The sequence below is a fragment of the Falco rusticolus genome, chromosome 7, assembly GCF_015220075.1.
Source record: "Falco rusticolus isolate bFalRus1 chromosome 7, bFalRus1.pri, whole genome shotgun sequence".
Taxonomy (NCBI): Eukaryota; Metazoa; Chordata; class Aves; order Falconiformes; family Falconidae; genus Falco; species Falco rusticolus.
The window spans coordinates 36714321-36727253 of NC_051193.1; the positions used below are offsets into that span (position 1 = coordinate 36714321).

The 12933-nt window shown below is 52.1% G+C and overlaps 2 protein-coding genes across 8 annotated transcripts in view; one reads left to right on the forward strand and one right to left on the reverse strand.

Annotated features, from left to right (window-relative positions):
- The first annotated feature begins 1451 nt into the window (after positions 1–1451).
- ANKRD9 (ankyrin repeat domain 9) lies at positions 1452–3108 on the forward strand. Its single transcript, XM_037394845.1, has 2 exons — positions 1452–1531; positions 1839–3108. The coding sequence occupies exon 2, from the start codon at positions 1908–1910 to the stop codon at positions 2784–2786; it is 879 nt and encodes a 292-aa protein (XP_037250742.1). The 5' UTR covers positions 1452–1531; positions 1839–1907; the 3' UTR covers positions 2787–3108.
- A 1137-nt stretch (positions 3109–4245) lies between these two features.
- The window catches only part of TECPR2 (tectonin beta-propeller repeat containing 2), a 59565-nt gene continuing 50877 nt past the window's right edge, over positions 4246–12933 (reverse strand). For 4 of the 7 annotated variants that reach the window (XR_005105340.1, XR_005105339.1, XR_005105337.1 and 1 more), the window contains one exon: positions 4246–11218. The gene's annotated coding sequence lies outside the window, so the exon portion shown is untranslated. The remainder of the gene's footprint in view (positions 11219–12933) is intronic. The other 3 variants (XR_005105338.1, XR_005105335.1, XR_005105336.1) reach the window with 3 other exon arrangements.

A 12933-nucleotide genomic window follows, 5' to 3' on the forward strand; every position in this document is an offset into this window, starting at 1 on the left:
CATCAGGGTCAAGGGATGGGCTGGCAGTGTGCTGCAGGTTCCCTCCCCGCTGCCCCGAGCAGCTTCACAGAGAGGGCTGCAAGAAAGTGGGGCCAGATCGCCAGAATGTGCCTGGCGATCCCCCCATGTGTGTGCCCACACATGGTGCTGGGACACGTGGAAAGCATCACCTGCCACAGCAGCCATCAGCAGAAGCTGTGCTCCCGCGCTGGCGAGGGGAAGGCTGGAGGACACTGAGGATGGAGAAACCAGAGCTGTGGTCCGTGAACTCGGCAGCGACCAGCATCGCCCACCTGCGGAGGGTCTGATGGCACCTTCCTGCCTGAGACGGCAACGGCCGCAAGCTGGGGACACAGTGGGGGTCAAACACACAGCGAGAAAACGGGAAATGCTCTGAATTCGCTTGAGGGGGGACAAGATGGAGCAGACCCCAGGATCTGCTGTCAGTAGGGAGGCCTTTATAAGCGAGCAGACCCCGGTAGCGGCAGCGCCTGCTGTATCAGCGCGTGGCTGTTCCCTGCACACACGCATTTTCGGGCCGAGGGGCCGCAGCCACCCGGGGCAGGGCTGCCGCAGTGCTGGCCTCACCCTGGGCCACCACCAGCTCCCTGCGCTCCTGCAGCCAAAGCCCGGCGGGTGACAGTCAGCAGGGGCGGGCTGCAGGTAAGGGCCGCTGCCGGGGAGACAGCGGGAGCCACGGGTTTTGCAGCAAGCACGTGTGCGCACACATGCGGGCCCGCAGCCGTGCCAGAGCCACCCGCGGGGGCGGGCAGGGGGCGAGCCGGGAGCTGGCGCGGGCCGTGCCGTGCCGTGCCAGGGCAGCTGGGAGGTGTGACACGGCCCGCCCGGGACCCCCGTGCCCGGGGCACTGCGCATTGGCGGCCTCCCGCGCCCAGCAGCCGGGGTGCCACGCAGCCCCGGCGCACAGGCCTCCCTGCGGCCCAGGCGCCGTGCCCCCGCGTCCCTCACGGGCTCGGCCCCCCCTGTCCCCAGGCCCCCGTGCTCCCCGCATCCCACGCCCCCAGGACATCACGCCCCCAGGACCCCGCGTGCCCTGGATCCGACATTCCCCGGACGCCACGTCCCCTGGACGCCATGCCCCTGGGGCCCTGCACCCCCTGGCCACTCGCCCCCGAGACCCCGCGCCCCGGGACCCCGCGCGCTCAGGACCCTACACCCCCGGGACCCCGCGCCCCTGGGCCCCGCCCCCGGCACCCCACGCCCCGCCCCCGGCACCCCACGCCCCGCCCCCGCCGGGACTCCGAGCCGGCGGCCAAGTTTCTTGGAACTTCGCCGCCCGTGACGCACGCGGTGGTGCAGGGCCCCGTCCTCTCGGCGCAGCCAATGGGCGCCCGGGGGAGCCGGGGCGGCCGCCAATCGGCGGCGGCTGGACAGTTCCCCGGTCCTGACCGACCTTCACCGCCCGGGGCGGGGGTGGGGATAAAAGGGCCCCGCGGCGGCGCGCGCTGCTCCCGCCTCCCGCCCCTCCACTGCGGCTGCGGCGGCCGCGGGCGGCGGCACCAGCGGAGAGGTGAGCGGCGGGGGAGCGGGGCGGCCGTGGGGGGAGGCGTTACCGTGCGCGGGGGTATGGGCGTCCCGGGCACCGACTAGAGGCCGGTCCCGGGCACCGGGGGTACGGGCGTCCCGTGTAGCGGGAGGAGCGAGCTCCTGCGCGCCGGGGTACGGGTGTCCCCGGCACCGAGGGTGTCGTGCGGTGCAGCGGGGCCGCCGCGGCTCGCTGCCCCCGCCCCGAGCCGGCGGCGGAGAGGAGGGGAGGGGAGGCGGGCGCCGCCCCGGTGCTGGCCGCCCCGGTGCTGACGGCCCTTCCGCTCCCGCAGGTCCGATCCCGATGCGGCCGCTGTGCGCCGAGGTGGGAGGCAGCCCCCGGCGGAGCGCGGCCGCCCGCCATGCCCTGGAGCGTCCAGTGGGTCGGCGGCCGCGGCGCCCAGTCCCAGAAGCAGTGCAAGAAATCCTCCTTCGCCTTCTACCAGGCGGTGAGGGACCTGCTGCCCGTCTGGTTCCTGGAGGACATGCGGACCATGGAGGTCTTCCACTGGGAGGACGGGGGCAAGGTGAGCGTCTACTCGCCCTCGGAGGCCCTGCTCTACGCGCTGGTGCACGACCACCAGCCCTACGCCCGGCACCTGCTGACTAAGTTCCCCCAGAGCGCCCTGGCCGTGCCCAGCCAAAGCTTCAGCTGCTGCCAGTCCTCAGCCCCGCACCTGGCCATGGCTGTCCGCTACAACCGGGTCCACATCCTCTTCCGAATCCTCAAGGCCATCCAAGCCTTCCCGCCGAGCGACAGAGCCGGCCACCTGGACCGCCAGGGCTGCAGCCGCGTGGAGGGTGGCAAGACGGCCTTGCACGTGGCCTGCGAGCTGGTGCGCCCCGAGTGCTTGTTCCTACTGCTGGGGAACGGCGCCTCGCCCTGCTTGCGGGACAGTGCTGGGAATACCCCCCTCGACACCTTGCTGCAGCAGATTTCCCACGCGCCAGCAGCCAACATGCGTGCCAAGCTCCTCTGCCTCGACTGCCTCTTCTTCTTCGTGCCTCAGGACTTCCAGTTTGCAATGAAACAGCAACTGGTGGACAACCGGCAGCGGTGGCAGGACCTCCTGGGGGAGAACAGATTCCAGTGCCTGGTGGGCTTAGCTCCCCCGTCGCTGTTTGTCAGAGCCATGCGTGTCTTGATCAGGACCATTTCACCCGAGCATTTCCCCGAGGCTCTGGACGATCTGCCTCTGCCTCATTTTCTAAAGCCTTTGGACTTGAAACTGGAGAGCTAGAGGGGCGGTATGAGAGCCTCCCGCTCACCTGACAGAAATAGACTGTTGTGCTAAAAATGTGTTGGTATATGAAGCCACTAATGTGGTGGCCAAGTATCTGTTTTAATTAGAATTGTATTTTTAAAAAGAATTGTACCTGGCACTTTACAATATATTTTATTTAAAGATCCTTGTGGTGAGGTGAGGTCCGCACTGCATTTTATAAGAACATTCTATGGCATGTGCAAATGAGGGTATGTGGGAGAATATATTTGTAAATACATCTGAATAAACCCGTGGCAGATGTGATCAAAATACAAATCAAGCAACTGAAAACCCTGAAGTAGCATGTGCCTTGGAAAGTGTGCTGGGTGGGGGAGTATCTTTTCGTTAGGATTTCCCTGTTACATAAGCCTCGCGGTCCTGGAACAGGATGACTCCTTTTTTACAGCTCTCCTAATACATCTTGGCAGGGATGTGGGCTTTTTTTAAAGGCACAGATGAAAACTTCCTCATCTTGTACACAAGAGCAAAGAGAAGCCAGATGCTATTAAAACTTCCCTAAACAAGGCCAGCAGGGATGCGCAGCTGAACAAAATGTATTTTAAAATATGCATAAGTAACAGTTGGGTTTCCTTGCAAGGTTCTCCCCATTCCCCTGGGAGAGCCAAGGTGCGTGTTGTCAGGCAGAAGAGAGCAGGAGCACACGTGGTGCTCTGGCCAAAGGTGTTCCTGCCCTGGCAGGAGGCAGGAATCGACCGCCCCTGCAGTCCCTCTGTGCAATGGCTGCAGGCTGAGGAGGGTAGCACAGGCCAGGAGGACCAGCCTCCTTATGCCTGCCCTCTGCTATGCCCAGAGGGATTTCTGTAGACAGGGCAATGGCCCAGGACCCTAGAGCAGCTTTTTTGGGGTGGATTCCAGCCCCTCTGCTACCATTGCCCAGCAGAATGTGATGGCTTAGGTTTAGCTGCGAGAGCTGTGGCAGTCTTGGGGTCCACTCTGGGTACCAGAGGAGTAGCTTAGATATCCAGCCTTCCCACAACCAAGGCACATAAACACCTTCCCAGCTGCTCCAGATCAAAAAGCCTTTTAGGGGTAATGTCCTGCTTCCAACACTTGTGCTTAGACAGATCAAAGTCCTGAGAAAAGGGTACAGCTTTGGTTCTTTGCTCTGCAACCTTTACTCCACAGCACTCGGAGCAGTCGTGCTGCTTACTTCCCTGTAAAACTGGCACTGCCCCTGCCTGCTCTGCAGGGAGCAAGTTGTGCCGGCTCCACCAGCATTGCAATGACAGGAATCTCTTAGGCCGCAGCACTGTAGCTTTGCCTCTGTTCTTGGAAGTCGTCAGTGAAACTGTAGGGTTTTGTTTCAGTGCCTAAATTTGTAGCCAGGGAGTTGTTTGCCACTTAAACTATTTCAGCACTGTTGTTCCCTTTGGGGTCATCAAGGAACTGATGCGCTCAGAGATAAGAAGCCATGTTCAAGGCACAAATTTCTTTATTCGTGAATTAATTTTGGTTAGGGGAAAAAAAAAGGAATGAAAACCACAGAATGAGGCACTATAAGCTGTTCATGCTTCAGCTGAACAGAGTGATATTTCATCTAAAATAATCTCCATATTGCATGCACAATACAAGACAAGCCATACTTCTGAAATTTGAGATGCACCAGAAAGAAGATTGCTATTCTTAGACTGATGGCACCGAAAATGTTTCCTAGAAGAGCAAATGTTCTTTTTTCCCAAGAAACCAAGCTGATACATGCTCAAACTAATTACCATGGGAAATTTATGTCCCTTGCTGGAAAGCATAGAACAACTCTAACTGTTCTCTTCAGCTACCTTGTTGATAATAAAAATACAGAATTCCAAAGAATTAATCCCTCGCTTAGCTACTTAAAAAAAATGTAAAAGTCTATGCTGCTAAATTCTTTGTTTAAGTACACATTCCCCATTGCTTCTGTAATAATGGGGTGGAAGCGTCTTCCAAAACAGATGAGAATTAAAGCAGTCAGGTCTAACTTGCACATGGAAAAGTGTCTTGAGGTGGGGGAAGAGACAGAGCTGGGGGTGGGAGACAAGGTTTATCAGCCTTGCTGACAAAGACATAATGAGATTCAGCAGTGGGGAGTTGGTTAGTTGAACTGAGTGCTGGAAGACACTCCTGCTCCCAGGCTGTGATGGCAATTACGGATTGGAACAGCTTGACAGGCTGGGCAGGACACCCTACACCTTAAAATGGGCCCGATAACAAACAAGAATTCAAGGCCAAAGCTGCCCCTGTGATTCCCCGCAGCCCTCCCACCAGCTCTTGGGTAATTCACTTTAACAAACGGAAAGGGTCCCCTCAATACACCGTGATGAGTCCAAAGTCAGCTAACTGCTGTACCCCTCCTGTTATTCTAGGACAGAAGTCAAGCCTATTGCCGAGCCCATGCTGGGATCACTCTGCTGAAGGTCACTGACAGACCTTGCTGCATGTGGGTCGTTGGATGTGTCTGGGATACTTAATCTGGAGAGGATGAGAAGAACTGCGGGCAAACTACATGGTGATGACAGAGATCACTCACCCAACTGGGTCCAGGCTTGTTTTTCAAACAGAGTCACAGCTTGGAAAAAGGCTGGGGTTTCTCGGGTTTGGAAACAGAAGTCCTTTGTTTACAGACCAAGCAACAGTGGCATCAGCTTTCCTCAGATTCACTTGCCAGCATGTCTCTGTCCTCTGCCACCTTTGGAGCACAGTGGAGTGCAGGCTTCACAGCCCGTTCAGTTCTCCGTCTCTTGGCAAAGGCTGACAGCAAAAATGCCAGTTAGTGCCAGTTGCAACACCGTGGACAAGCTTAATAAAGCAAACATGGACAGTCATTATGTCTCTGCAGAAGAGGACTGCCAGTGCTAGAGTCAGGGAGCTGGCCACAAAGGTGTGGGAAAGAAGACTCATGAAATCCTAACACCATGAGAGCACAAGCATAAGGACATATACTTAAAAACTTCTGTCTTACCTGCACAGGTTAATCTGGTCACACAAGGCAAATTACTCGTCTGTAGGAAATGCTTTCAAAAGCATGTAAGGCAGTATATAGAGCCAGCATTCCCGAAAAGCTTAGTTACATTCCTCTAAAAAACTACTTACTATCATGAAGCAGCGGTCAAGTAAGTATTTCCCACGTGTTGCTCAAGCACTTTCAAAACAAAATATTCTTATACAACCCACCTTTCAGCACCAAGTGATTTTATTTGCTGTGACAGGTAAAAAAGGCCTGAAACACTTTCATTCAGAAAGCAAGGGACTGAGTACCAGGTTACTTTCATTTTTGACTCTTTGCAATTGACTCCTCTCTGCAGCTCCTTTCAGCAGTTCCAAAGTTTAGCCTGTCTAGTCTGCTGAAGGAGCTGAATTCTATTGTAATTTTGAGTAACTCGTTTAAAAGAGGCATTTTGGATCTTTAACGGCCTTCTTTTACCCAAAATATTAAGTAGTCAAAAAATTCAAATTGTTGTGAACACAAAACTAGGTGGTTTAAATAGTCTAAAAAAATCCCTTTAACATCAATCTCAGTCTTGCTCTCCGATGTACTGTCCTGCCATAAAAGCTGCATCCTTGTTCTTGCCACGGTCACAGCCTGGTATGAGCATCACTAGAGGTGGGCACCTTAAATTTGTCAGAAGATGCAGACATTAAGTGCACCTGAAAATCACTAACTTTATGAATATGCATAGATATGGAATATCAAGCCTAACATCAGCTTAACACTCAGCACCGCACAAAGAATATCTCCTGCAGACAGGTAAGGGTTTCATAGTTTCAGAAGGAGAGAAACAGGGCTGTTAATGAACAGGCTCCTCTGTGTGGACGAGTCTTGCGAACGAAGGCAGGCGTTAAGTAAAGGAGAAAAGGAAGCAGGAAACCACCGAGAGCAAGACCTGCCACCAGGAGAGTCGGCCTCGGCTATAGGTAGCGCTTTACAGGCTGGTTTGAAAATGAAGCTGAAAATAGCAATGACAAAGATCCAGCACAGAGGCATGGAAAGACAGACTGGAAATGGGCCATGGTGCCAGGTTTGTTTCTTAATCTCTATTTATCCTGTGTCTGGTGTTCAAGTCGTATGGGTTTTTGACTTGCAATATAACAAATCTGTTGACATCAGCAGATCATTGTGCATTGCATCACCCCATCTTCAGGTCAATGCTCCCCACTAAGCAAACAAGGCACCCATGCCACGTGCTTAATATTTAAACAGCACTGTAAATCCTTGCAAACCAATTTTCATAACACCTACGTTAATAACAGTACTTCCATCACTGGTTGGTGTCAGCAGCTGCCTGAGGTTTGATCACCAACTTCCCAGCCTGGCTTCAGTGGTCTCTCCACCTACAATGTGTGAAAAAGAAACTCTGCCTATTACTTGCTTAGACCACATCAGACTGTCCTCTATTATCCTGCACAAGAATCACATCTATGGTGTTGCAAGGCTGCTGCTTGCACTGATTTACTCCTGCTCTTTCCACCAAGCAGGTACACGTGCACGAGTAGCACAAGAACAGAAGGAGCAGACCTCTCTTGCAAAATGTAACTCAGCAGTCATAGCAGAAAACAGAAATACAGTTTGCAAAAAAATCAGAGATCCCTCACTGCTACTAAAAGAAATGGATCCGAGTTCAGCTGAGATAAAAGGTTCCCCCCACTTGCCCTGATGACCTCTGAAACAACCGGTATCTCTTTGCCCAGTGGTTTAGTTGACAAATGGAAGGATCACATAAATCAAAGAAGCAAATCTTCAGAAGCCTCAAACAATGAGACACTCGTCATGTTTAGGAATTATTGCTAAAGTCAGGAGAGTCTAGTCATCTAATCTAAATTGTGTATGACACAGGCCAGCCACTCCCATGCTCGGCCTATCATATCTGATTGATTTGCAGTATCTGCTTTAAGTCCAGCCTTACAGAACAGTGGAGCATCCAAGGCTCTCTGAGGAACTTGCAGCTGAGCCAAGCAAAGGTCCCATCCAGACCATCTCAACCTCTTGTCCGTCCCTAAACCACAAAACGTCCTCTGCCATCAACTCTGCCTCCTTCTTCTGTAGAAAAATTAATCACTTCCTAATGCAAATGAGAGAATTGACCGGAATGGATCTGAGCCAGCAAGGAGGGAGGCAGAGACCCACCTCAGAGAAGCAGGGAAAGCAGATGTTCTGTGCTTGGGCTTCAGCTCTCTGAGCAAGTTTCAGCAAGAGTCTGAGCCAGTAAATTGGGACCCTGTGTCAGCTCCAGTCACACCAGCCACTGTATGTTATGTTTCCTGTACTACAAATCTAACGGGACACACAGTGCAAATCAACCCTTCCTCTTCAGGAAAGTTCAATTCCCAAACTCAGGCCTGACGCAACCCATTCTTCTAAGCTGTGGTGAGACCTGCGTGCCTGGGATATGAGGGGAGACCACGGGCCAGTCTCCCCTTTCCTGCACTCCCCACCTAAGGCAAGCACAAGGGCAGAAAGCTCCATGGATCGCAACAGGGAGATGAGCAAGGCATGGGGGCCAGCCGAGCTCTTCCCTTAGGGTTCTCTGTGGAAAGCAATGGAAAGAGGCCAAGTGAAGAGTGAGGCTTCCAGGCAGAAAGCACTTGGCTGCACGCCTCAGCCAGGACAGGGAGCAGCTTCCAGCTCTGAGGAGGACAGAGTCCTCCCTGCCACTTGGCTCCTCGATCCCTGCACCATTCGCCACCAGCACCATGGCTCCTCTCCCACAGCCTCGCTGCCTTGAGGGCAAATTGCGTGTCCTCCCACCTCCCACACCAGTGATCGGGCAGTGTCCACAGACCCCTACTCTGGAACACTGGCAGCCCCATCTTCTCTCTCAGCCAGCAGAGCTCCCCTGCCCAGAACTGTCCCGCTGCTCCTTTGTTCCAGTCCCAGGGGTAATTGCTGTTTTGATGTAAGGGGCGGGGGCGGGTGGGGTGGCATCATGTTTTTAATATTCAGGCTTAATTTTATAATCATTAGGGTTCTTCTTTTTAATGGTGCAAGTAAATTATAGTAAACACATTACAATACATGACATTCATATTTTTAATGCGGTGTCATTTCCCTGACAATGTTTGAGGCAGCATTTTAGAGCAAAGCCTAAAAGGATAAGTAATTTCTAACTCACAGTAAGAGAGAGAACGAAGTCCCTTGAGGAGCTGAGTTTTTGAATGTCCCTTCCTCCAAAACCATCTGCTAGTGCTCTCCCCCTCTCTCCCACTCCTGCAATAAGGAAAGCTATTGATGGGTAGTGACCCAAAGTGACGGGACAGAAGGATGTAGCCGTAGACTCTCAGACTGATTTCAGCCCTTTGTCAATGACATGCACAGAAAGGGCTATGGCCAAAGGCAGGCTGGGCAGAAGTATTGAACTAGTCATGGAGGTGGCCCGCTCCTGTGAGGGGAGGGGCACATTGCTTCTTTCACTTAAACACATTTGCAGGCTTGCCCAGCAGGAGGGATGCTGGAACCTCAGTGATCACAGGGCTTAGGAAAACTAGAGTGCAGTAGGGCCACAGCTGTCCGACAAAAAGCCACTGCACAGCTCTCAGTGCTGGCAAGGGGAAACACTCACACACTAGCAGGAAGAGTGTGGCACGCCCTTAGGTCTGCCTCCTCCGTCAGATGTTCGGGGTTTGACTCAGCTTTGCTGCCACCTCATCTTCCCTGCCAGCAGCCGCACCATGGCTGTGGTCAGACCAAGAACGCCCTGGCAGAAAAACACCTGTGGAGACAGCCCTGAGGTAAGAGCTGCCGGGAGCGCAGACCAGGGGAGTCACTCACTGAGTCACTCGTCGGGTAGAGTATTTTGAAGGATAAACCAGTATCATTTCCTTCAAAGTGAAATGCCAGCTGCACAGACAAGGTAGCGTACGTATCACCCTGGTTGCCTTCGCTACGGAGAGCATCGGCTGGGGCACTGGAGCTCTGTACAACGTGCTGGCCAGAGATGGCCAGTTCACATTCAGCACCGTCATCCCAACCTTCAGGACAGGTCAAGCAAGCTGTCACCCCATCAGCCAGCGCTGTGGTATCAAGCTCTAGGTGAAAGACTCAGGGTGTATCTCCTCACAACCCTTTACTCCAGTCAGTCTGATCTCTCAGGGAACTATGGCTTCTCCTGAGGGTTGTCACCCCAGACTGGGTGTGCAGTGGAAGACACTCCACCCTCCATCCCTTCTCTCAGGAATAAAGCTGTCTCACCCCGTACAGCCTGTCCCCGGACTCATCTGCCACTGGCCCCTTCCAGCACTACTTACACCCCTGCTCCTAGGGTGCAGGGGAAGCACGCTGCCAGCACAGAGATGGGCGAAGAGCATGGCCAGCATCCAAGCTGTCCTTCACTGTTGAAGAGATTTTCTATGTCCCAGTTCCCCAGTGAGATCAGGTCCCTGGAGAAGCACCGAGTAGGAGGCACCTGGAGGTCGGGAAGGACAGCACAGCCAGACAGACAATGGGACCAAGCCCCACACCACTTGTATCATGAATATTGTGAGAACTTGAGGGCCTAATTCTTTGCTACCACGTGGTATCAGCTTATGTGCATGCTTAGGTATGCCTAGCAATAATAGGCCTGTGGTACAGATGCACTGCCCACAGGACAAACGGCAAACTCACATCACATCTCCTCCCCTACCAGTTTAGAGAGAACAGAGCAGTTAAATCCCAGCTTCGGAGCTCGAGCTTTTTCTCAAGTAATATCAGCAAATATTCTTATCGCCAGGGGTCTCTGGTTCAGTATTGCCCCGCAGTGGCCACAGCAGTGGCCCTTAACTCCTCAAGTCTCAGAAGCATTCACTCAACACGAAGCCAGCAAGCAGCAGCTCATGCCCTGCAGCAGTCCACGCTGCACCAGCAAACAGCATTTTGCTTGTACAAGTCGGGGAGTTAACAAGCACATGTTTCTCTCTACTGCACAGCTAAGCCTGCCGGGGCCAAAACGGGAATCACAATCCTCTGTGCTTTGCTCAAACAGCGGGACTCCCATGTGTTCCCATCCCATTTCCACTTCTGCTGAATGATTGCAGGAGAAAAAGGGGGAGCAAATTGCCTTGCTGCCCCTGATAGCGGGGGAGTCACTTCCCAAGCTAAAGCCAGGCAGAACAGGGGAGGAGAGACACAGAGCTTGGCTCTGCCCACCTCCAACTCAAAAAGAAAAGCTCTGCGAAGCAAATGCATGTGCCTTTCAGAGGGTGCTAAGCAGTACTGAGCACTCACTTTGGGAGGTGGCAAGTCCCAGCTGGTAGTCTGGATCTGCATCTATTCACATTTTCAGCATTTTCAGCTCATGCATGGAGAAGTGGCACTGTACTGGGAGGGTATTCGGAAGTCTTTTGTTCCAGAATCAAAAGAAGCCTTTCCTGCCTCTGCTTGGGATTTGATGCTTTAGAAACTGGTTGCTCAGATACCAAACAAATCTTGTGTAGACTCCCTGTTAAAACAAAAGCATAGAAATTTATGCAACCAAATCCCTGCTTTGGACTGTGACCTTACCAGGCCCTATTCATTAATGAGGCTACACTGAAGCTTTACTCTGATTCAACCCTGACACCGATGCAGCTGACTCTGTAGGAGATACACATACCGAACATGCTGTTTTAATGTGATGTTCACCATAAGTGGCCTTGATGACCGAGGCATTAAACATAGCATGGTAGAAAGGTACGTATCCTACCTTTTTCTATTAGCTGGTGTCTGTGAAGAAAAAAAAAAAAGCCAATTTTGCCATCTGAGCCAATGACTTATAGCTCAGCTGGCAAAAGGGCTGCATGTACTGTGATAGCAAGTCTTGAGCTTGGACCCTACAGAAACCTGTATGATCAGCGGTATCAGAACATTTGCCTGCCTTCCTAGTTCCCCAGTCTGTGCAATGGGGAAAAAATAATTCTTCATAAGATTGCTGCTCACTTTTCTATTACCATAGGAGGTACTTGCCCTGTCCATCACAGTACCCTCAAGCCCTTACACCAAGCCTGATGCCCTGCTGAACATCTGGTTAGCAAGGGTCACCCCACCCTGCTCACCACTCAGGTTTACTTCTTTCTAAGAAGCATCTGGAAACTGCTCCCAAGCACAGTAAGTCTGTCAGCAGCAAACCATCAACTCCTGTTTCTTGCTTGCTCTCCTTAATCTGCCTATAGGTAAAGACAAGTTTACTGCTGATCATCCCTTCAGAAAGCCCTGCTGCCACAAGAAAATGTGGAGAAATACGTGAGATGGCTGGCTTTGGTGCAAATTACCAGGTAATAAATAAAAAGGTTACACCACACAGCTCAGGCCTGATGAATACAAAGGCTGATACTACATGTGAGCATCCACTTGTGGAGGGGATCACCTCTGGGGAGAAGTGTTACTGAAACCAGCACCTAGAGCTCGATTAAAATGGATTCACTATATAAGTCTAACCATTTTCCTTTTATAAATCTGCTGTATTGTTGTAATGTCAAATCACCAGTGGTCAAATGAATCCTTCTCATCTTATGCTCTTAACATACTGATTCAGAAAATAGTAAGAACCAAACAAACCCCCACTTACTTTACAGCTATTACCGGTGATGTTACATGTATTACTAGACAGCTGGTCGCTTTCATGCCTCCTCTACAATAAATGGAACTGTTTTCACACAGGCCATCAATAAGCCCTGAATGTTCTCACGTATAAACCAAAATAGCTGGAAGACTGCTTTGCAGAAATGCTGAGTGTCCACAGCACCAAATGACATCAATGGAAGATGCACATGTTCTGCACCTTCAAAAGCACTGACTTTCTGCTAATGCCATTCAGATCTTCCAAACAGAACACAGAAAGACCTAAGAGTACTTAAAGAAGTGAAAACAAGGTAATACTACCTACATAAAAGAATCAAGCAAAGCAACAAAACAGTAAATGGCTCTGATAGATGTTCTCATCCCTTTATATCATTACTGGAATTGTTCCCTCTGTCCAGTCTTAAATGCTTCACACAATGGGACTGCCACCACTTCCTGACGACAGTACAAGCCTTCTTGTGAGGAAATGTTTCCTGTCATTAAGTCTGATTCTACTTTCCTCATTCTTCTTCAGTAAGTCAAACTAGACTCTTCAGCATTCCCTGAAACCATCATCTTACCTCTACTCATCCTAGCAACCATGGATTAAGGCAGGTA

Coding starts and splice junctions, on each gene's coding strand:
- ANKRD9 (XM_037394845.1), top strand. CDS start 1,908: ATGCCCTGGAGCGTCCAGTGGGTCGGCGGCCGCGGCGCCCAGTCCCAG.